Source organism: Bos indicus x Bos taurus, chromosome 16 (genome assembly GCF_003369695.1).
Source record: "Bos indicus x Bos taurus breed Angus x Brahman F1 hybrid chromosome 16, Bos_hybrid_MaternalHap_v2.0, whole genome shotgun sequence".
NCBI classification, from domain to species: Eukaryota; Metazoa; Chordata; class Mammalia; order Artiodactyla; family Bovidae; genus Bos; species Bos indicus x Bos taurus.
This window is the reverse complement of record NC_040091.1, coordinates 54,456,545-54,481,372: the sequence shown is the minus strand read 5'-3', so window position 1 is coordinate 54,481,372 and position 24,828 is coordinate 54,456,545. Positions and strand designations below refer to the sequence as shown.

Sequence of the window (24,828 nt, the reverse complement as noted above, 5' to 3'; positions counted from 1 at the left end):
CACCGCGGAGACGTCCTGCGTCCGGCCGCAGAGCGAGTCGGGAAACGATTTTAAACGGAAGAGGTGGCTGAACGCCAATTTGCCGCTTCTCAAAGGCGGGATTTCCGAGCTAGCGTTGGCCTCTGAGGGCTCAAGTGGAGAGGGGCGAGGTGGGACACACTGTCCCTTGCCCTTTCCCTCCGCGGGCTGAAGCTGACTCCTTATGAGCGAGGGTCGCGGAGCTGGTGGTTGAGGCAGCGGATATATCCCTTCGGCTTGAGGTGCCAGGCTGGGCTGGCGTCTTTGGGAGCGGAGGTCTTTCTGGGCTCGTTTGCGTCCGTCTTGAAGCGTCTTGTGGTGGAGCTTGAGGGAATTTGGGAGGGCCAGGGGTTCTTCTGGACTTTCTCTTTGCTGTCATTTTGGCGGCTTTTTTACCTCGAGGGATTGCAGTTTTGATGGAGTTTTGGATCCCGGCTTGAAGAATGATTCGTGAAGGGAATGGGTGACAGCGTCATCACGGCATTTTATTGGTAAGATACTTTGTTATTGGTTCAGCCATAGCAGTAAACTTTGTGTTTTGCCCTGTCGTGTGGTCGTTACCTTTACAATACTTGGCTGCTCAGGTGCGTTTCACAGGACCTGCTTAGCTCTGGGCTAAGCATTTGTTGCAGGGTAAAGCCAATTCTGATTCCGTGTTGAAACTGTTTCTTTGACTTGCTTGTAGTTGCTTTTGTTATTGTAGTACATAGTGGCCTGCCTGAGAATTCTGCACCTCTGCCTGACTGTTATTAAAGTGCCTTGGTTTAGAACCCTGCCCGCCTGTAGATGACAGGAAGGAAGAAATTAGTACATCCCCTGCCTAAGGCTTGTTCTTCTAGGAGATACTTTCAAGATTAATGGCCTTTTTACTTTGTTTCCTCACCTCCTCCCATCTCTCATCTATAAAAGAACTGGCATCTAGCGCCGGATAAGATGGTTATTTTGAGATGTTAGTCTACCATCTTCTTGGTCAACTGGCTTTCCGAATACAGTCATAAAATAAAGAAAATTTATTTTCTTTATTGGAAAATAATTGGCTTCCCTGAACACCTCATCTCTGAATCATTGACCTGTCTTGTGGTGAGCAGAGGGAGCTTGGATTTGGTAATACATTGGTGTTATTGGGCGATTGGACTTAGGTGTTGGTGGCAAGGTACAAAGGTGATTTAAGTAAGGGTCCATTTCTTCACAGACTTAACCACAGGGAAAAAAAGACCTTTCTTCACCCCCTTCTCCTACCATTTACACATGCATAAAACATTTTGCATTCAACCTTAGAGGGCTGTTAGATTTTGGGAAGACCGTTTGTCCATGGATCTTGGGGTAAGAACTAAAGCAGTAAAGAGTGAACCCAAATAGGGTCAGATACTATGATCAGATAAGGTGGTGCCTTGAAGCCCAGACAGAGAGTTCTGACTCCATTTATTTAGGTGTGTGGGAATTGTTACGGGATCTCAAGCAAGGTAATGACAAGGTAAGAGAGGTGTCTATGGAAAAACTAGTCTTGGGTTGGGAAAAGGGTTGGGTTGGGGAAAGGGGCTTGAGTTGGAAATAAGTGGCTAAAATTAAGAATGGAAGTGAAGGTGATTTGAGAGGGCTAATAAATATATTTTTAAGGAATATATCACAATTTGATGGTACTTTGGATGTAAAACTTGAGTGAAGAGTAAAAGATGACTAAGGTGTATTTTAATAGGCAGGGAGAAAAATGAGAAGGAAGAGTTGGAATTGTTACCGAGAAACAGGGTAGTTGGAGAGGAAAGATTGGTCGTGGAATAATGTTTAGCTTTGAACTTAATGAGTTCGAGGACACAGAAGTTCAGTGTTTTACAGGAAATTGGAAATGCAGGTGCAAAAGTATGGGACTAGAGGAGTCGTATATTGAATGAATGTTTCCTTATGGAGAACAAGTGATTTCAGAGTTTGGGGAGACACCAGCTGTTGCAACTGGAGGAAGCAAAGGAGTCAGCAAATGAATCAGAAGAAACTATAAGAAACAAGGAGGAGAAATAGTTGAGTGTTTGAAAAGAACAAGATAGCAGAAAGTTTAGAGGAATAAGGATGAGCAAACTTGATGACCCAATGATTGTCCATGATTTTCACAAAAACATTGTTGACAGTCTTCAAAGGGCCAGTAGTAATCTTCAAATTGCAGTGTCTTTGTAGTGATAGATACGTAAGAGATTGCTAAAGATATCTAGTAAAATATTTATTAGTAAATGGAGGCAATAGTTGTATACCACATTTCCAGGAAAGTGGTCTCAAAAGGAATGAGATGAATAGGTTTTAAACAAATATGCTCAGCAGTGGAAGAAAAGTATCCTGTGGAGTAGAGATAAGAGATGATAGAGGTTTGAAATACACATGGAAGATTGTGCCTAAGGGGGATGTGAAGGACTATGGAGATCAAGAATATCAGTTGATGGATTGACTTTAGAAAGCAAGTAAAAGGACCTCTTTCCTTATAGTTGGAAGGAAGAATGTTAGGAAAGTAAAGTATTGAATCAAAATATATTTTAACCTCTTTAATTATCAGGCAGGGCAAAAATACTCATTGTTGAGTATGGAGTGAGAAAATAAAACAGATATAAATCATTTTCTGATCTTTAATGCATGGATTGGGCTATTTCACATTACTGTAGTATTAAATGCTTAAGGGAAATGTTTTCTCAAAACCAGTCCTTTAAGCTAGTAGTCTTTCTCTCACTTTTGTTGTTCAGTTGCTAAGCCTTGTCTGACTCTGCCACCCCGTGGACTACAGCATGCCAGCCTCCTCTGCCCTTCACTGTCTCCTGGAGTTTGCTCAGATTCATGTCCATTGTGTTAGTGATGCTATCTAACCATCTCATCCTCTGCCACCCCCTTCTCCTTTAGCCTTCAATCTTTCCCAGCATTGGGGTCTTTTCTGTTAAGTTGGCTCTTTGCATCAGGTGGCCAAAATATTGGAGCTTCAGCTTCAGTATCAGTTCTTCCAATGCATATTCAGGGTTGATTTGCCTTAGGGTTGACCCTTTTGATCTCCCTGCAGTTCAAGGGACTCTGAAAGTTGTCTCCAGCACCACAGATCGATTCTTTGGCGCTCAGCCTTCTTTATGGTCCAACTCTCAATTCCGTACATTACTACTGAAAACATAGCTTTCACTAAACGGACTTTTGTTGGTCAAGTGATGTCTCTGCTTTTTAATACACTGTCTAAGTTTAATACACTTTGTCTAAAGAGCAAGTGTCTTTTAATTTCATGTTTGTAGTCACTGTTTGCAGTGGTTTGGAGTCCAAGAAATCTGTCACTGCTTTCACTTTTTTTTAAAATTTTATTTTATTTTTAAACTTTACAATATTGTATTGGTTTTGCCAAATATTGAAATGAATCCGCCACAGGTATACATGTGTTCCCCATCCTGAACCCTCCCCACTCCTCCCTCCCTATACCATCCCTCTGGGTTGTCCCAGTGCACCAGCCCCAAGCATCCAGTATCGTGCATTGAACCTGTACTGGCAACTCGTTTCATACATGATATTATACATGTTTCAATGTCATTCTCCCAAATCATCCCATCCTCTCCCTCTCCCACAGAGTCCATAAGACTGTTCTATACATCAGTGTCTCTTTTGCTGTCTCGTATACAGGGTTATTGTTACCATCTTTCTAAATTCCATATATATGCATTAGTATACTGTATTGGTGTTTTTCTTTCTGGCTTACTTCACTCTGTATAATAGGCTCCAGTTTCATCCACCTCATTAGAACTGATTCAAATGTATTCTTTTTAATGGCTGAGTAATACTCCATTGTGTATATGTACCACAGCTTTCTTATCTATTCATCTGATGATGGACATCTAGGTTGCTTCCATGTCCTGGCTATTATAAACAGTGCTGTGATGAACATTGGGGTACACATGTCTCTTTCCCTTCTGGTTTCCTCAGTGTGTATGCCCAGCAGTGGGATTGCTGGATCATAAGGCAGTTCTATTTCCAGTTTTTTAAGGAATCTCCACACTGTTCTCCATAGTGGCTGTACTAGTTTGCATTCCCACCAACAGTGTAAGAGGGTTCCCTTTTCTCCACACCCTCTCCAACTGCTTTCATTTTTTACCCTTCTATTTGCCATGAAGTGATGGGACCAGATACCATGATCTTAGTTTTTTGAATGTTGAGTTTTAAGCCAGCTTTTTTCACTCTGTTCTTTCACCCTCATTAAGAGACTTTTTAGTTCCCTTTCACTTTTTGCCATTAGAGTGGTATCATCTGCATATCTGAGATTGTTGATATTTCTCCAGGTAATCTTGATTCCAGCTTGGTATTCATCCAATCTCGCATTTCCCATGATGTACTCTGCATAGAATTTAAATAAGCAAGGTGACAATAAACAGCCTTGTGGTACTCCTTTCCCAATTTTGAACCCATCCTTTGTTCCATGTCTTGTTCTGATTGTTGCTTCTTGACCCACATACAGGTTTCTCAGGAGACAGGTAAGGTGGTCTTGTGTTCCCATCTTTTTAAGAATTTTCCACAGTTTGTTGTGATCCACACAAAGGCTTTAGCATAGTCAGTGATACAGAAGTAGATGTTTTTCTGGAATTCCCTTGCTTTCTCTGTGATCCAGTGAATGTTGGCAATTTGATTTCTTGTTCCTCTGCCTTCGTGTACTGTTGAAACTTAGCTTGAAGGATTTTGACATCATCTTACTAGCATGTGAAATGAGTGCAATTGTATGGTAGTTTGAACATTCTTTGGCATTGCCCTTCTTTAGGATTAGAATGAAAACTGACCTTTTCCAGTCCTAAGGCCACTGCTGAGTTTTCCAAATTTGCTGACATATTGAGTGCAGCACTGTAAAAGCATCATTTTTAAGGATTTGAAATAGCTCAGATGGAATTACATCACCTCCTCTAGCTTTGTTTGTAGTAATGCTTCCTAAGGCCCGCATGACTTCACACTGCAGGATGTCTGGCTCTAGGTGAGTTAACACACCATTGTGGTTATCCAGGATCATTAAGACCTTTTTTGTATAGTTCTTCTGTGTTTTCTGGCCACCACCTCTTAATCTCTTCTGCTTCTGTTAGGTCCTTGCTGTTTCTGTGCTTTATCATTCCCATCCTTATGTGAAATGTTCCCTTGGTATCTCCAGTTTTCTCTTACCTAGATAGACTTTAATGATTTTTTGGAATTTATAGCATTTCTCTTTGAAGAGGAGTCAAATTTAGTTAGGCTTATTTTGTCTTGAAATTGATGCCTACTGAAAAGTGGCATGAAACAAGGAGGTAAGAGCACCTACTCTGGTGTTAAGACTGTCTGCATTTAAATTCTGGCTTTTGCATCTTTAACTGCATGACTGTGGCAAGTTACTTGATTTCTTTGTCTTTGCATCTGTCAGCTGGAAATATATAACTCACCTCATAGGATTGTTAAAGGGTTTAGGAAAGTACCTGGCACATGATGAATACTCAATAAATGTTAGAAATTATTCCAAATAACAAATTTGAAAAAGAAAACATTCTCTGTAAGTGATATTGATTGAAATTCCTTTTTGAATAGAATTCTGTGCAAATTTAAAGCTAGATTGCTTTGCAGTAGCTGCTATTTAAATTGTATGGTATATAATCTTGCTCTGGGCATTATCACTCAGGAGCTTTGAGAACTATGTATTTAATTTATGTATGGAGTTTTGTGCAAGATAATAGAGTGTGTCATACTTTGACCTAATGAAGTTTAAATATAGTAATAAAAACTCCTGTGAAAAAAACTTTAAAAGGGTAACTATGCCAATTGTAGTTTAGTTGCTAAGAGTCCAACTCTTGTGGCCCCATGGACTGTAGGACACCAGGCTCCATGGGATTATCCAGGCAAGAATACTGGAGTAGGGTGCCGTGCCCACCTCATGGGATTTCCTGACACTCATCTCTTGTATTAGTGGGTGGATTCTTTACCAGTAGCCACCGGGGAAGCACAACTGTGCCAGTACTTGGAAATAATTTTTATAACTTTTAAATCATCAGTTCAGTTCAGTTCAAACCCTCAGTCTTGTCCGACTCTTTGCGACCCCATGAATCGCAGCACGCCAGGCCTCCCTGTCCATCACCAACTCCCAGAGTTCACCCAAACTCATGTCCATTGAGTCGGTGATGCCATCCAGCCATCTCATCCTCTGTTGTCTCCTTCTCCTCCTGCCCCCAAGCCCTCCCAGCATCAGAGTCTTTTCCAATGAGTCAACTCTTCGCATGAGGTGGCTGAAGTATTGGAGTTTCAGCTTTAGCATCATTCCTTCCAAAGAAATCCCAGGGCTGATCTGCTTTAGAATGGACTGGTTGGATCTCCTTGTAGTCCAGGGGACTCTCAAGAGTCTTCTCCAACACCACAGTCAAAAGCATCAGTTCTTCAGCACTCAGCTTTCTTTATAGTCCAACTCTCACATCCATACATGACCACTGGAAAAACCATAGCCTTGACTAGACATACCTTTGTTGGCAAAGTAATATCTGCTTTTTAATATGCTATCTAGGTTGGTCATAACTTTCCTTCCAAAGAGTAAGTGTCTTTTCATTTCATGGCTGCAATCACCATCTGCAGTGATTTTGGAGCCCCCCAAAATAAAGTATGACACCGTTTCCACTGTTTTCCCATCTATTTCCCATGAAGTGATGGGGCCAGATGCCATGATCTTTGTTTTCTGAATGTTGAGCTTTAAGCCAACTTTTTCACTCTCCTCTTTCACTTTCATCAAGAGGCTCTTTAATTCTTCTTCACTTTCTGCCATAAGGGTGGTGTCATCTGCATATCTGAGGTTATTGGTATTTCTCCCAGCAGTCTTGATTCCAGCTTGTGCTTCATCCAGCCCAGCATTTCTCATGACGTACTCTGCATATAAGTTAAATAAGCAGGGTGACGATATCTAGCCTTGACGTACTCCTTTTCCTATTTGGAACCAGTCTGTTGTTCCATGTCCAGTTGTAACTGTTGCTTTCTGACCTGCAAACAGGTTTCTCAAGAGGCAGGTCAGGTGGTCTGGTATTCCATCTCTTTCAGAATTTTCCACAGTTTATTGTGATCCACACAGTCAAAGGCTTTGGCATAGTCAATAAAGCAGAAATAGATGTTCTTCTGGAACTCTCTTGCTTTTTCCATGATCCAGCGGATGTTGGCAATTTGATCTCTGGTTCCTCTGCCTTTTCTAAATCCAGCTTGAACATCTGGAAGTTCGTGGTTCATGTATTGCTGAAGCCTGGCTTGGAGAATTTTGAGCATTATTTTACTAGCGTGTGAGATGAGTGCAATTGTGCAGTAGTCTGAGCATTCTTTGGCAGTGCCTTTCTTTGGGATTGGAATGAAAACTGACCTTTTCCAGTCCTGTGGCCACTGCTGAGTTTTCCAAATTTGCTGGCATATTGAGTGCAGCACTTTCACAGCATCATCTTCTAGGATTTGAAATAGCTCAGCTGGAATTCCATCACCTCCACTAGCTTTGTTTATAGTGATGCTTTCTAAGGCCCACTTGACTTCATATTCCAGGATGTCTGGCTCTAGGTGAGTGATCACACCATCGTGATTATTTTGGTCATGAAGATCTTTTTTGTACAGTTCTTCTGTGTATTCTTGCCACCTCTTCTTAATATCTTCTGCTTCTGTTAGGTCCATACCATTTCTGTCCTTCGGAGAAGGCAATGGCACCCCACTCTAGTACTCTTGCCTGGAAAGTCCCATGGATGGAGGAACCTGGTAGGTTGCAGTCCATGGGGTCGCTAAGAGTCAGGCACGACTGAGCGGCTTCACTTTCACTTTTCACTTTCATGCACTGGAGATGGAAATGGCAACCCACTCCAGTGTTCTTGCCTGGAGAATCCCAGGGGCGGGGGAGCCTGGTGGGCTGCCGTCTGTGGGGTCACACAGAGTCTGACACAACTGAAATGACTTAGAAGCAGCATTTGTGTCCTTTATCAAGCCCATCTTTGCATGAAATGTTCCCTTGGTATCTCTAATTTTCTTGAAGAGATCTCTAGTCTTTCCCATTCTGTTGTTTTCCTCTATTTCTTTGCATTGATCGCCGAGGAAGGCTTTCTTATCTCTCCTTGCTATTCTTTGGAACTCTGCATTCAGATACTTATATCTTTCCTTTTCTCCTTTGCTTTTCGATTCTCTTATTTTCACAGCTGTTTGTAAGGCCTCCCCAGACAGCCATTTTGCCTTTTTGCATTTCTTTTCCATGGGGATGGTCTTGATCCCCATGTACAATGTCATGAACCTCCGTCCATAGTTCATCAGGCACTCTATCTATCAGATCTAGGCCCTTAAATCTATTTCTCACTTCCACTGTATAATCATAAGGAATTTGATTTAGGTCATACCTGAATGGTCTAGTGGTTTTCCCTACTTTCTTCAATTTCAGTCTGAATTTGTCAATAAGGAGTTCATGATCTGAGCCACAGTCAGCTCCTGGTCTTGTTTTTGCTGACTGTATAGAGCTTCTCCATCTTTGAGTGCAAAGAATATAATCAGTCTGATTTCGGTGTTGACCATTTGATGATGTCCATGTGTAGAGTCTTCTCTTGTGTTTTAGATCATAACTCCTTTCAATTTCGGGGTTCTATGAAATACTTCTGTTCAGTTAAACCAATACTTCCTTAACAGAGTATTCAGCATTATAGTAGGGTAATTATACAAGATAAATATAAAGAACACAGTTTCAAAGTAGTTTAGTCTTACTGGGAAAAGAGGAAATACACACCAAAAAAATAATACAAGGAAGTATGAATTTGGGCCAAAATTAGTGGTATAGACTAGGTGATCAAAGAGAGCTATATGGGCTGGTTTAGTCACTAAGTCATGTCTAACTCACTGTGACCCCAAGGACTGTAGCCCACCAGGCTTCTCTGTCCATGGGATTTCCCAGGAAAGAGTACTAGACTGGTTTGCCATTTCCTTGTCCAGAGGGTCTTCCTGATCCAGGGATCGAACCTGTGTCTCCTGCATTGGCAAATGGATCCTTGACCGCTGAGCCACTGGGGATGGGCTAATGTATTATTAATCTCCAAAGACTTTGTAGAATATTCTTGAGGGATTTTGTTAGAGTCATCTAGAGGGCTTTGGGGCTTTTTCAAAATATTTACCCCTGAGACCTCATTCTATACGCATATGTACACTGCTTCCGGGAATGAGCCACTGATACAGACACAGAAGTGTGTAACATAGGTCTTCTGGGGGGTGGGAAATGGTTAATAAAACCATGCTGTTTGAAAGGAGATTAAATTCAAACATAGTCTTAATGGAGATGGAATGGAAAAAGAACACTTGAGATAGGGAATATAGTTGATAGGCAGACACATGAAGATGAGAATGTGTTTATGTCTAGGAGAAGGGTAAGAACAAGCTGCATTATGAAATAAAGAGTACCCAGCAGAAGAGGAGACTTTATCTCACCACTGTAAAGTGTTTGTACAGGGGACTAATAATAAAGTGTCATTTCTTTTTGTTTGTTTTGTTTTTTATTTTAAAAGTGCCATTTCCGAAAAATGGATTGCCCTCAGATATGGAACGCTCGGTTGTGGTAATAAGCCCTGGTTAAGGAAGTAGCTTTGGGAATGAATGGGGAAACTGAGGAAGAAAAAAACGCAAAAGAATATGCTTAATGACTGTATGTTAAAAAGTAGAAATGGGAGACTACGTAAATAAATTTAAATTAACTTAGAAAGTTGACAGGAATTTGAAAATGGACCAGCTAGCTTTTAGAAGGAGGAGAATGGAAGGTGAATTTAGTTTTGAACATACTGTGTTTGAGGTGTCAGTAAGATGTTCATGAAGATAGCCTGTTAGCCAATGAGAAATACAAGATTTGGTTACAAAGCCAAAACTTGAGGCAAAGAGAGGGAGGGAGAGAGAAAGAATTCCTTTACAGGAGGGAGAAGAATCAGTGAAACTACAAGCATGAATTAACGTCTTAGTGTTTGGAATTCTGGTTTTATTTCTTTTTATGCAGACCATGGATTCTTATGATGCACCGGAATTGACTCCTAGACAAGACGCCTCCTCAAGGCTTAAAGATTTCTTTGTAGGCGCCACCCCTCTGCAGAAACGATTAGAATCAGTCAGGAAGCAGACTTCATTTATCCCAACTCCACCACGAAGGAAAATCCCCCAGGGTTCACAACTGCAGGTATGTTTTTTGTGTTCCTTGGTATTCCCAGTAACTGAGAATGTGAGCAAAACATTTAAAAATTTTGTTACTATTTATTATATATATATTATAAATATTTGTAACTAAAAGATACTTTTAATATCTTCTTAATCCCACAAGTAATGAATGAGAAATGGTTAAAACAATTATTTGTACTATCGGTGCCATATGTTTTTTAACTTCCTTTAATTTGGAATGTTTCCACAATATTTCTCTCTTATGATACTGACAGTTTTGAAGAATATGTTTCCTCCGCTTCCTTTTTTAAATAGAATGTCCTTCATTTTGTATTGGAATGGGTGGCCAGGCCCTCTGCCAGGGGATCTTCCCAGTCCAGGGATAGAACCCAGGTCTCCCGCATTGTAGGCAGATTCTTTACCGTCTGCGCCACCAGGGAAGCAATACAAAATGAGGAATATTGTAGTTGTCTGATGTTTTCTCAAGATTAGACTAAAGTTAGGTATCACTAACTGGAATATCGTATAGGTGCTGTTGTGTCCTTTTTGGGGGGATAACACCTGATAGCACATAGGTGATGTTAATTTTGATCACACTGTTAGAAAGTGTTGCCCCGAAATTATTGTTTTATTTCCCCTGCAACTAAGAAGCAGTCTGTGGGGAGACACTTTAAGATAATACATATATCTGGTGCCTTGTCAAAATTTCACCTTAAACTTAACATCCCTTATCCATTGATGTTTTTTGCCTGATCCTGTTTTTAAAAATTAGTTTTTATTTGTGTTTTAATTTTTTCAGTCTTACTGGTTTTCTTCTTAAACTTAGTATTTATTGGAGTATAAATTGGAGTATAAAGTTGCTTTACAACATTGTGTTAGTTTCTGTTGTATAGCAAAGTGAATCGGCTATATATATATACGTATGTCCCCTTTTTGTTGGATTTCCTTCCCATTTAGGTCTCTACAGAGCACTGAGTAGAGTTGCGTAATTCCATCTTTATCATAATGGTTGCAAAATAATGATTTTCCATCTCTATTTGCTCCGTATTTTCCAGCTAGCTTTTGGCATTATATTTTAGGCCCTTCTCATTTCTATTCCATTTGTTTATCCATTTATCAGTATGGATTCATTAAATCTTGTTTATTTATTATTTTAAATTTATTTTATTTTTTTGTTGGGGTATAATTACAATGTTAGTTTCTGCTGTACAACAAAGTGAATCAGCTATATGTGTGTATATATATGTATCAGCTATATGTGTGAATCAGCTCTATGTGTGTGTATATACATGTATCTCCACTCCCTCTTGGAGAAGGCGATGGCACCCCACTCCAGTACTCTTGCCTGGAAAATCCCATGGACGGAGGAGCCTGGTAGGCTGCATGCAGTCCATGGAGTCGCTGAGAGTTGGACACGACTGAGTGACTTCACTTGCACTTTTCACTTCCATGCACTGGAGAAAGAAATGGCAACCCACTCCACTATTCTTGCCTGGAGAATCCCAGGGATGGGGGAGCCTGGTGGCTGCCGTCTATGGGGTTGCACAGAGTCGGACACGACTGAAGTGACCTAGCAGCCACTCCCTCTTGGACCTCTCCCCATCCCATCCCACCCATCTAGGTCACCACAGAGCACTGAGCTCAGCTCCCTGTGCTACACAGTAGGTTCCTACTAGGTATCTCTTTTATACATGGTAGTGCATATACATCAGTCCCAGTCTCCCAGTTCATCTCAGCTCCCCCTCCCCGCCATGTCCACATGTCCTTTCCCTACATCTGCATCTCTATTCCTGCCCTGCATATAGCATCTGTACCATTTTTCTAGATTCCACATATATTCGTTAATATACGATATATTTTTTCCCTTCTGATTTACTTTAGTCTGATTTACTTCAGTCTGTATGACAGACGCTAGGTCCATCCATGTCTCTACAGATGACTTGATTTCATTCTTTTTTATGGCTGAATAATATTCCATTGCATATATGTACTACATCTTTATTCATTTGTCAGTGGACATTTAGGTTGCTTCCATGTCCTGACTATTATAAACTGTGCTGCAATGAACATTGGGTCTTTTTGAATTATGGTTTTCTCAGGATATATGCCCAGAAGTGGGATTGCTGGGTCATATGGTGGTTCTGTTTTTAGTTTTTTTAAGGAATCTCCATACTGTTCTGCATAGTGGTTGTATCAATTTACATTCCCACCAATAGTGCAGGAGAGTTCCCTTTTCTCCACATCCTCTCCAGCATTTATGTATTTATTTATTTATTTTTAACAACTGATTATCAGTTTACTAAAAAGTTTGATTTAGGCGTCAGCAGTGGTGACTTCCACCTCGACTCTTGGCTCAATACTGACAGAAGTGATCTGCTTGACAATCTCACAGGGACTGTGCAGGTCAGTGAGTCATTTTTGGATCCTCATCTGGAACTGATCCCAATTCTTAGAACCTTCACCACAAGGAGTTTTCCTTGTAGTTATTCTCAGAGTCGCGGTAGGCATCTGAAGAGGTCCTTTCACTTCGAGAGTCTTTTCCTTCACGCCTCTGATCAGGTAGGCACATTCCTTCTCTAGAGACTTGAGGCTGTGACTGGTGAGGGTAATCCTAATCTGGTGAATGGCCACCTCTGGCTCCACAGGAATCTTGCTGGTGCCTTTAAAGGCCATGGCTGTGATGTGGCTTCCTAACCTACTTGTTTGTCCACAAGAGCACAGTGATGAATCATGAGCAGGGGCAGGTGGCAAGGGCTCTGCTGCAGTGGCAACCATCAGAGATCAGATCAGATCAGATCAGTCGCTCACTCGTGTCTGACTCTTTGCCACCCCATGAATCGCAGCACGCCAGGCCTCCCTGTCCATCACCAGCTCCCGGAGTTCACTGAGACTCATGTCCATCAAGTCAGTGATGCCATCCAGCCATCTCATCCTCTGTTGTCCCCTTCTCCTCCTGCCCCCAATCCCTCCCAGCATCAGAGTCTTTTCCAGTGAGTCAACTGTTCGCATGAGGTGGCCAAAGTACTGGAGTTTCAGCTTTAGCATCATTCTTTCCAAAGAAATCCCAGGGCTGATCTGCTTCAGAATGGACTGGTTGGATCTCCTTGCAGTCCAAGGGACTCTCAAGAGTCTTCTCCAACACCACAGTTCAAAAGCATCAATTCTTCGGCGCTCAGCCTTCTTCACAGTCCAACTCTCACATCCATACATGACCACTGGAAAAACCATAGCCTTGACTAGACGGACCTTTGTTGGCAAAGTAATGTCTCTGCTTTTGAATATGCCATCTAGGTTGGTCATAACTTTCCTTCCAAGGAGCAAGCGTCTTTTAATTTCATGGCTGAAGTCACCATCTGCAGTGATTTTGGAGCCCCAAAAATAAAGTGTGACACTGTTTCCACTGTTTCCCCATCTATTTGCCATGAAGTGATGGGACCGGATGCCATGATCTTCGTTTTCTAAATGTTGAGCTTTAAGCCAACTTTTTCACTCTCCTCTTTCACTTTCATCAAGAGGCTTTTGAGTTCCTCTTCACTTTCTGCCATAAGGGTGGTGTCATCTGCATATCTGAGGTTACTGATATTTCCCAGCAATCTTGATTCTAGCTTGTGTTTCTTCAGGTCCAGCGTTTCTCATAATGTACTCTGCATATAAGTTAAATAAACAGGGTGACAATATACAGCCTTGACGAACTCCTTTTCCTATTTGGAACCAGTCTGTTGTTCCATGTCCAGTTCTAACTGTTGCTTCCTGACCTGCATACAGGCTTCTCAAGACGCACGCAGGTCAGGTGGTCTGGTATTCCCATCTCTTTCAGAATTTTCCACAGTTTATTGTGATCCACACAGTCAAAGGCTTTGGCATAGTCAATAAAGCAGAAATAGATGTTTTTCTCGAACTCTCTTGCTTTTTCCATGATCCAGCGGATGTTGGCAATTTGATCTCTGGTTCCTCTGCCTTTTCTAAAACCAGCTTGAACATCAGGAATTTCATGGTTCACATATTGCTGAAGCCTGGCTTGGAGAATTTTGAGCATTACTTTACTAGCATGTGAGATGAGTGCAATTATGCGGTAGTTTGAGCATTCTTTGGCAGTGCCTTTCTTTGGGATTGGAATGAAAACAGACCTTTTCCAGTCCTGTGGCCACTGCTGAGTTTTCCAAATGTGCTGGCATATTGAGTGCAGCACTTTCACAGCATCACCTTCCAGGATTTGAAATAGCTCAACTGGAATTCCATCAACTCCACTAGCTTTGTTCGTAGTGATGCTTTCTAAGGCCCACTTGACTTCACATTTCAGGATGTCTGGTTCTAGGTCAGTGATCACACCACCGTGATCATCTGGGTCGTGAAGATCTTTTTTGTACAGTTCTTCTGTGTATTCTTGCCATCTCTTCTTAATATCTTCTGCTTCTGTTAGGTCCATACCATTTCTGTCCTTTATCAAGCCCATCTTTGCATGAAATGTTCTTTTGGTATCTCTGATTTTCTTGAAGAGATCTGTAGTCTTTCCCATTCTGTTGTTTTCCTCTATTTCTTTGCATTGATTGCTGAAGAAGGCTTTCTTATCTCTTCTTGCTATTCTTTGGAACTGCATTCAGATGTTTATATCTTTCCTTTTCTCCTTTGCTTTTCACTTCTCTTCTTTTCACAGCTATTTGTAAGGCCTCCCCAGACAGCCATTTTGCTTTTTTGCATTTCTTTTCCATGGGGATGGTCTTGATCCCTGTCTCCTGTACAGTGTCACAAACCTCATTCCATAGTTCATCAGGCACTCTGTCTATCAGATCTAGGCCCTTAAATCTATTTCTCACTTCCACTGTATAATCATAAGGGATTTGATTTAGGTCATACCTGAATGGTCTAGTGGTTTTCCCTACTTTCTTCAATTTCAGTCTGAATTTGACAATAAAGAGTTCATGGTCTGAGCCATAGTCAGCTCCTAGTCTTGTTTTTGCTGACTGTATAGAGCTTCTCCCTCTTTGGCTGCAAAGAATATAATCAATCTGATTTTGGTGTTGACCATCTGGTGATGTCCATGTATAGAGTCTTCTCTTGTGTTGTTGGAAGAGGGTGTTTGTTATGACCAGTGCATTTTCTTGGCAAAACTCTACTAGTCTTTGCCCTGCTTCATTCCGTATTCCAAGGCCAAATTTGCCTGTTACTCCAGGTGTTTCTTGACTTCCTACTTTTGCATTCCAGTCCCCTATAATGAAAAGGACATCTTTTTTGGGTGTTAATTCTAAAAGGTCTTGTAAGTCTTCATAGAACCATTCAACTTCAGCTTCTTCAGTGTTACTGGTTGGGGCATAGACTTGGATTACTGTGATATTGAATGGTTTGCCTTGGAAACGAACAGAGATCATTCTGTCATTTTTGAGATTGCATCCAAGTACTGCATTTCGGACTCTTTTGTTGACCATGAGGGCTACTCCATTTCTTCTGAGGGATTCCTGCCTGCAGTAGTAGATATAATGGTCATCTGAGTTAAATTCACCCATTCCAGTCCATTTCAGTTCACTGATTCCTAGAATGTCGACATTCACTCTTGCCATCTCTTGTTTGACCACTTCCAATTTGCCTTGATTCATGGACCTGACATTCCAGGTTCCTATGCAATATTGCTCTTTACAGCATCGGACCTTGCTTCTATCACCAGTCACATCCACAGCTGGGTATTCTTTTTGCTTTGTCTCCATCCCTTCATTCTTTCTGGAGTTATTTCTCCACTGATCTCCAGTAGCATATTGGGCACCTACTGACCTGGGGAGTTCCTCTGTCAGTATCCTATCATTTTGCCTTTTCATACTGTTCATGGGGTTCTCAAGGCAAGAATACTGAAGTGGTTTGCCATTCCCTTCTCCAGTGGACCACATTCTGTCAGATCTCTCCACCATGACCTGCCCATCTTGGGTTGCCCCACGGGCCTGGCTTAGTTTGACTGAGTTAGACAAGGCTGTGGTCCTAGTGTGATTAGATTGACTAGTTTTCTGTGAGTATGGTTTCAGTGTGTTTGCCCTCTGATGCCCTCTTACAACACCTACCATCTTACTTGGGTTTCTCTTACCTTGGGCGTGGGGTATCTCTTCATGGCTGCTCCAGCAAAGCGCAGCCATTGCTCCTTACCTTGGACAAGGGGTATCTCCTCACCGCCGCCCTTCCTGACCTTCAACGTGGGATAGCTCCCCTAGGCCCTCCTGTGCCCATGCAGCCACGGCTCCTTGGACATGGGGTTGGTCCTCCCGGCAGTGGCAACCACGTCTTCCTCAAAGAGTCAACATGTGATACTTAGATATTTTTTTGATGATGACTCTTCTGACCAGTGTGAGGTGATACCTCATCGTAGTTTTGTTCTGCATTTCTCTAATAATTAGTGATACTGAGCATCTTTTCAAGTGTCTCTTGGCCATCTGTATATCTTCTTTGGAGAAATGTCTATTTAGGTCTTCTGCCCATTTTTGATTGGGTTGTTTTTTATTTTAATATTGAGCTTCATGAACTGTTTGTATATTTTGGAGATTAATCCCATGTCAGTTGCTTTGTTTGTAAATATTTTCTCCTGTTCTGAGGGTTGTCTTTTTGTCTCATTTATGGTTGTCTTTGCTATGCAAAAGCTTTTTAAGTTTAATTAGGTCCCATTTATTTTTGTTTTTATTTTGATTATTCCAGGAGGTGGATCAAAAAAGATCTTGATATGATTTATGTCAGAGAGTTCTTGCTGTATTTTCCCCTTTGTGATTGGTCTTACATTTAGGTCTTTAATCCATTTTGAGTTTATTTTTGTGTATGGTGTTAGGGAGTATTTTGATTTCATTCTTATGAATTCCTGTGTTTTTTTTAAAATTTTTCTAATTCCTTACTAAATTATTTTGGTTTTTATATTGTCCCAGATTTGTCTAGTGGCAATATGCTGTTTTGATCATTCATTAAAAAACCCTAAACCTTGTATATAACATTCATAATTTTTAATTTTACTGAAGCATGAAATAAAGCCCTAGTGGATACAAGTTTGATGGATGCTTCTGAATCACTTAGTAAGAAGTCTGACCAAGTCACCCACACCTTCCTTATAACTTTGTTTTCTTTTCTCTGTTGTAGGTCTAGTATCTTTTGGAATATGGGAAAATTTTTGCTTCTTTATGAAAACTTCCTTAAAAATTCCTAGTCCTGGTAATGAAAGTGATAGCTTTTAACCAGAAAACAGAGATTGTATATAAATTCAAGAATAGAATGCCTGGTTCAGTGTTTCCTTTTCTCTATGTGATACAAATAATTTTGCCAAATCTTTTTTTGGTTGCACCAAATGGGCTTGTGGGATCGTAGTTCCCTAACCAGAGGTTGAACCTGGGCCCCTGCAGTGAGAGCACCAAGTCCTAACCATTGGACTGCCAGGGAATCTGCCCCCAGCCTTTTTTTGCCCCAAATCTTTTGAAGTAATAAGAAAAAAGTTTTATGACTTTTCCGTGAGTACTTCAGTCAGGACAAATATTTTTGTCAAGTGGAAAACTGTGTTGAAAGTTCTAAAAGAGGTGGAACTGTGAGACTATATCAGGAAGTATGGATTCTATAGAAAATTTCAATTCAGGATAAAACTAGAAGCTTATATGGGGGTGTATGTGAAGACCCTCAACAATGCCCTAGGGCCAATAGAAATGAACTATTTTGTTTTTAATGGTACCTGTGATTCCAAAAATATAGACAAGTACATAATGTCACATAATAAATGTTGTGGCGGGGTGGGGGTGGGGGGAGGCGGGAAACATGTTCAGGAGATACAGAGTGACAAAGTTGGAATGGATGCAGGTGCTGCTTTAGATAGGGTGCCCTCTTGAGTGACGTTCGGGCAGAGAAAGGGAAGGACCATGTCCTGTAAACACTCTGGGAAGAACATCAAAAAGGGAAGGCACAGCAGATGCAAAAGTCTGTTCAAAGATCTTCAAAGAGTCCTACAAACTCAGTTTGACTGGAATGCGAAGATCAGGTATCCAATAATAGATCTGTATTAAATACTTAAAATACTGTGATTAAGTTCTTAGTTTCCAAATTCTTTTCTTTTCTTTATTTATTTATTTATGATTGCACAAGCACAGGGGCTTAGTTGCTCTGTGGCATGTGGAATCTTCCCAGACTGAACTGGTGTCCACTGTGTTGCAAGGCAGATTCTCAGCCACTGGGCCACCAGGGAAGCGCCTGATGTTTCCTTATTCTCTGACTTCTTTTGTCTTGATTTTTTTTAGGAAGATGTTGATCCTCAAAAGTTTGCATTCCTTCTGCATAAACAATGGACTTTATATAGTTTAACTCCCTTATATAAATTCTCCTATACTAATTTCAAAGAGTACTCTAAACTTCTGAATGCATTTATTGCTGCTGAAAAGCAGAAAGGACTTGCTGTGGAAGTGGGAGATGACTTCAACATCAAAGTGGTTTTCTCTACTCTCATGGGAGTGAAAGGAACACAAAGAGATCCTGAAGCATTTCTTGTCCAGGTATATTGTAAAAGTCGTACTTGCTTCCTAGGAGAAAGGAATGTGCATTGTTTTGGTTTAGAAATTGTACTATATTCTTACTGTTTTTAAAATTCTCAAATGTGTGATTTATAACCTATGTTATATCTTGTTTGATCAAATTACAGCAATTAGATTTTTCCTTTTACAATATAACCCTGTTTCTTTTAATAAAACTTAAATATTTAAGTACAAACAAAGTTAAAAACCACAGGATAACAGTTTGGTATACATCTGTTTGGCAGTAGACAATCTGAATAGACCTAGGTCTAGTAAAGAAATGGAGTCAATAATTAATAACCTTCCAAAACAGAAAGCAACAGGTCTGGATGGGTTCATTGGTGAATTCCACCCAACATTTAAAGAGGTTATACCAGTTTCCTACAAGCTTTTTCAGAGGCTAGAAGCAGAGGGAATACTTCCTAAGGGGAAGGCCAGTATTACCCTAATACCAAAACTAGGCAAAGACATTGTAAGAAAACTGCAGACTCCATCATGAACCTAGATATGTCTGTTTGGCTATTTGTATCTATTAAAATCGTGGTCATATTGTCCATATTTTTGCAGTATGATTATGGCTTCTTTTTAAACTAATAATCTGCACTGTAACTAGTTAACTCATGTCATTTTGAGTAACTAAATGTAAATTTTGCATTTTTGTAAATTTATCTGTATATTTCTATGGTTTTTACTGGGATTAAAATCCTAGAAGTAGATATATCATGCCAAATTACTCTTAAAAATGTAACATTTTACATTTCTTCCTATATGTAGTGTATAAAAGTAGTATGACTATCCTTTGTTTTATTAAGAAACCAGATTTATTTTATTATTTATGCCTGCTACTTCTGTTTCTGCTGAGTTAACTCATTTTAGTCATTGGTAAGTTCTGAAACAGTTGAAATTTTGTTTGTTCGATAAGGGGTCAGCAAACTATGACCTGAAGTCCAGATATAGCCTGCGTCTTGGCTTTGTAAGTTATGTTTTCTTGAAATAGATCCCCATTCATTTGTTTCTGTAGTCTATGGCTGCTTTTGTGTTACAACAGCAGAATTGAGTAGTTGCTACAGAGACCATATGGCTTGCAAAGCCTCAAGTATTTACTTTCTATCTGACCCTCATGGTATTGGCAAGGTTTTCAGGATTATTGGGATTAGGTTCAGGTGCATATAACAGAAAGTCTAAATAACAGTGATGATAGAGGTTTAGTTATTTTGCAAAAAAGTGTCCAGAGGTAAGCTTTTCAAGGCTGATAAATGCTTCATGAAATTATTAATAATCTAAGCTCCTTCTGTCTTCTCTATCATCCTTGGTCCGTGGCTTCCATGCTTATGGTCTCATTGTAATCTAAATTGGCTCCTGGAGTTCTAAATATTATATGTAAGTTCAAGACAAGGAGGAGGAGGAGGATGGGAAGGGCAGACAGGTTGCCTGCCACTGAGTAAATTTTGAATGAGACTTGCTGAGAGCCAATAGTAACTTCTCTTTACATCCCAGTTGGAAGGGAGACTAGAAATTTTTTTCAGTAGGTACTTTGCCAGCCCAAGTAAAATCTCTGTATTATTGTGGAGGGAAAAATAGATACTGGGTAGATAATTAGCAGTCTGTCATGTAAAGCAGTTGAGGCCTTAAGAAGTTATATGGTTTGCATGTCATCAGGCAAGCAAATATTCTTGTGAGAAATATAAATGACCTCTTGAATTCCTAGTGTAGTATCCTAATAGTTTTCAAATTAAATCTATTTCTTGACAGAGTTATAGGACTTTTAGATTATGAAAATATGATAGACATACTATATCTGGGCTTTAAATGTATTTGAAAGTCTCTTATAACTTTTTGAACAAGGAGGAGAGTGGTCAAAGTAATTGTTTACATGATTGTCTCTAAAGGGATATATAATATAGGGCTGTGATCTTCACCTTGTCCTGGTTGAACTTAAATTAAAACTTCTATAACTATCTGGAAGGTATGTTTGTTATATAATTTGAAGATTTGACATTTGAGGGGTTAGTCAATCTACTGGAAAATATAATCAAGATTCTAGAAGATCTGAATGGATTGGCACAGTGGGTCAAATTGAAAGAGATTAAATTTTTAGTAGGTATACGTTTATTGCCTTAGTATAAGTTGTAGGGGGTGGGGGATTTACTTATTAACAATGAAAATGAGTATGTAGGGCTAATTTATGTAACGTTTTCAACTAAAAAGCAGAAAACTACTGCAATCTAAGGTAGATTAGTAGGAGTATAATACAGGTTAAAGGTGTTAACAGTCCTGTAATCAGATGTTTTTGAAGTAATTACGTTCACTTACGAATGACTCCTGTGCCAAAGGTTTTCAGAGAAGTGTGTCCAAATAGTGTGAGAACTCGAACGTATGTCATAGGAAGAATGGTTGAAGAAACTGGAGATATTGACCTTGGCAGCATATGATAGAGACCATCAAATATTTGCCGGGCTTTTTCTGTAGAAGAGAGATTAGATCAGATTTGATCTATATGCATGTAAGGAAAAAAGTAGGACCAGTGGTTGGAAACTATGGGGTCTAACACACAAAAGAGCATTTTAAGTGGATAGACAGAGCTGCCTTAGGAAATAGTGGCATCTTTCCCAGTGGAATAATTCCAGCACTTTGGATCTGGTGAACTTTTTACTTTACAGTCCCTTCTCAGGTTGAGATTTTTTTTTTCGGGATACTGTACCTGATTATACCTTATTGGTATTCTTATTTTGTATTTGATTGCACCAAGATCTTGCCATATACTTTGTCCTAATCAGAGTATTAGGAGAAAGGTCAATTAACTTGAATAAACCCTAATAATGATTAAGGAGACAATTCTTTGTGTGGTTTTTGGCAGGTAATGTTAATTCAACATATCTTCTTATTTTTAAATGTACTATATTAATTAACGCTGAGACGATGTAATTTAGGAGTAAATGTGCTTTTGTTTTTTATTTTATTTATTTTTGGCTACATTGCTGTATGAGGATCTTTGTTACTATGTGAGGGCCTTCTCTAATTTTGGCGAGTGGGGTTATTCTGTAGTTGGCAGTGTGAGGGCTTTTCATTTTGTGGCTTCTCTTGTTGCAGAGCATGGGCTCTGGGGCACAGGTCCAGTGGTTGTGGCTTGTGGGATTAGTTGCCCCAAGGCATGTGAAATCTACCCTGGCCAGGGATCCAACCCCTGTCCTGTGCATTGGCAGGCGGATTCTTAACCACTGGACCACCAGGGAAGTCCAGAATAAATGTACTTTGGAATTTAATGAACCTGTTTGATTTTCCTTCATAGATTCTGTCCAAATCTCAATTGCCATCTGAGCACAAAGAAGGCAAAGTGTTGTGGACTGGTTGGTTCTGCTGTGTATTTGGAGACAGTCTTCTGGAGACTGTTTCAGAAGATTTCACCTGTCTACCCTTATTCCTTGTAAATGGTGCAGAGACTAATACAGCTATAATTGGAACCTGGTTTCAGAAAACTTTTGACTGTTACTTCCGTCCCTTAGCAATCAATGCATTTAACCTTTCCTGGATGGCTGCTATGTGGACTGCATGCAAAATGGACCATTATATGGCCACTACTGAATTTCTTTGGTCTGTACCCTGTAGCCCTCATAGTCTGGACATTTCTTACGCCATACATCCAGAAGATGCAAAAGCTTTATGGGACAGTGTTCACAAAACACCTGGGGAAGTTACCCAGGAGGAAGTTGACTTGTTCATGGACTGCCTGTATTCACATTTCCATAGGCATTTCAAAATTCATTTATCAGCCACAAGATTGGTTCGTGTTTCAACATCTGTAGCTTCAGCACATACTGATGGAAAAATAAAGGTTAGTTTGAACAAATCTAGTTATTTTTCCTTATTTTTGCATAGTTTTCAGAATGCATAGCAATAATATTTTCCACGATGAAGGAATACTTTGAAATACTTAGAATTCAATTTCATGAAGTCCTTATATATTTTTTAAATTTTACTTCCATATGCTCACATTCTATTAATAAGTATATTTTTAAACTATTTTATATAGTGTGTTTGTATCCATCTGTGGATATGAGGGTGGCCCTGTTTTATCTGGACTATTCTAAGAACCTCTCTTAATGATGTAAGAGAGTAATTGTGGTTCCTAGGTTCAAATAATGCCAAATGATAGCTAACATTTGTCAAGCACTAACCATGCCAAGCATTAGTAAGCATTTTTATACATATTGTCCCATTTAGTTTTCACAACAACCTGCTTGCATAGGTTGTAAAGAGGAAATTGTGGCACAGAAGATAAATAGACTCCCTAAGGATCACACAGCTAATAAGTGGAGTTGAAATTTAAACCCAGGCATCTGACTCAAAGACTTATATATTTTTAACTGCAACACTGTACTGCCTCTCAGAAGTTTGAAATTAATGTGTTAACTAAGTTTCTGCCTCTGGTTTGTTTCTACAAAACATTTTTGGTGTTGTGTATAACTTTGAGAGGTGTCCCTAGTGGTAAAGAACCTGCCTGCCAAGGTCGGAGACATAAGAGATGTGGGTTCAATCTCTAGGTCAGGAATATCCCCTGGAGGAGGACATGGCAACCCAGTCTAGTATTCTTGCCTGGAAAACCCCACGGACAGAGGAACCTGGCGGACTACAGTCCATCAGGTTGCAAAGAGTCAGACACGGCTGAAGCGTCTTAGCACGCACGTACATACTTTTCAGAAGGAAGCTATGAAACTTTTTCTAGAAAGTAGAGATATATACGTCCAAGGGGTTCATAGATACCCTTCCCCTACCCCCTCTCTTTAAGCAGGTAGGTAGCTAATCAGTGGAAGCCAGGATAAATAAGAACCTTAATCTAATTCCTTCTAAGCACCATTGACTAATAGTTGCAAATTTATTAAAGTCAGGCATCTTTATTAAGTAGTCTTGTTTGGCTTAGAATAACAATAGTTTAGGTTCCTATTCATAGCTTAGCTTATAGATACGGAATTTAAAATAAGTCTGGAATATTTATCAGATATCAAACTATATTATAATTAATTGTATTTTAATTTAAATGTCTTTTTTCCCCCAGATTTTGTGTCCTAAATACCTTATTGGAGTGCTGGCGTATTTGACAGAACTGGCGGTTTTTCAAATTGAGTGAGGTCTTATGGGGACTATAAGTTATGGATTAAATACCTTTTTCTCACTGACTGACTGCTTAATTGCCAAACTGAGAGGGACTACAGGAGAAATGGGCATCTATCCATGTGTTTTCCTCACAGTGCCTTGGAGTTACCCAGATGAAAGCCAAGAAGGATCTAGAAGAATCAAGAAGGTGGTAGTGGATGAACCACAGCCAGGTGCCTGTGTAACAGTCATGATCGTCTGGGATTCTAGTCTCTAGACTATGTGGAGTTCATTTTTTGGCCATCTTAATACTGGATACTTCTGGTTTGCATCTTTAAAACCTTTAATCCCTATTTTTAAGCATTTTAGACTTGCATTCAGAGAGATTTTCTGTCTTCTACAGACATTTTCCTAGCATCGTTTTGCTGTAGACAACCGGCAATCAAAATCCTCTCCAAAGGAACTAAAGTTGCTGTCCTTTTTAAGCCACTAATATGCTTCTGTTTTTAACTGTTTAATTCTTATTGCAATGTTGAATTAAATATTCACTTTTAAAATGAAATCTTGTGTTTATCAGTGTCTTGATGACGAACCTTTATTTAATGTCCCAGGAATGGGAAGTTATAGGCTTTTTCTCTGTAAAGGTTACACAATGGCTATTGTGGAATCATACAAATCAGAGAGTTGAAAGACAGCTGTGAGTCTCTGTTGAGGGCAGGGATTATTTTATGTAACTTTCATGTCCTTAGTTTTGTTTTAGCACAATGCTTACTAAATATCTGTAGATGAAGTGAATTAATTTTAACCTACTCTTCCATTTTACAGATGAAAACTGCAAAATAGTGCAACATAGACTTGCATAAGATGTTATGTCTAAAACTGCTTTTTACTCACTGAGCAGAGGAACAGTTTAACTTAAGAAAAACTGTTTTTTAGAATCTTCTTGGAAAGAAAATAACTTTAATAGGCTGTGATTGAAAAGCAAAGACTAACTTCTGGAATGGGTTATTGTTTCACGTATACTAGGAACAGCAGAGGTAGTGAAACAAGCATGGGCTTTGGAGTCAGACATTTCTTGATTCAACTA

General features: G+C 39.8%; 1 protein-coding gene and 1 pseudogene across 2 annotated transcripts; one reads left to right on the top strand and one right to left on the bottom strand.

The window, feature by feature from the left end:
* The first annotated feature begins 32 nt into the window (after positions 1–32).
* CENPL (centromere protein L) lies at positions 33–24,303 on the top strand. Of its 2 annotated transcripts, XM_027565371.1 has the most exons (6): positions 33–509; positions 1,449–1,492; positions 9,989–10,165; positions 18,381–18,632; positions 21,940–22,482; positions 23,704–23,824. In XM_027565371.1, the coding sequence occupies exons 3-6, from the start codon at positions 9,992–9,994 to the stop codon at positions 23,773–23,775; spliced, it is 1,041 nt and encodes a 346-aa protein (XP_027421172.1). In that variant the 5' UTR covers positions 33–509; positions 1,449–1,492; positions 9,989–9,991; the 3' UTR covers positions 23,776–23,824. The 2 variants fall into 2 exon arrangements, with proteins under 2 accessions (XP_027421172.1, XP_027421171.1); XM_027565370.1 differs by lacking the exon at positions 1,449–1,492 and having other exon boundaries at positions 47–509; positions 23,704–24,303.
* Positions 12,367–12,990, bottom strand: LOC113906768 (annotated as a pseudogene).
* Positions 24,304–24,828: the final 525 nt, after the last annotated feature.

Coding starts and splice junctions, on each gene's coding strand:
- CENPL (XM_027565370.1), top strand. CDS start 9,992: ATGGATTCTTATGATGCACCGGAATTGACTCCTAGACAAGACGCCTCC. Junction 10,166..18,380: donor CCCAGGGTTCACAACTGCAG/GTATGTTTTTTG, acceptor GATTTTTTTTAG/GAAGATGTTGATCCTCAAAA. Junction 18,633..21,939: donor CTGAAGCATTTCTTGTCCAG/GTATATTGTAAA, acceptor TTTCCTTCATAG/ATTCTGTCCAAATCTCAATT.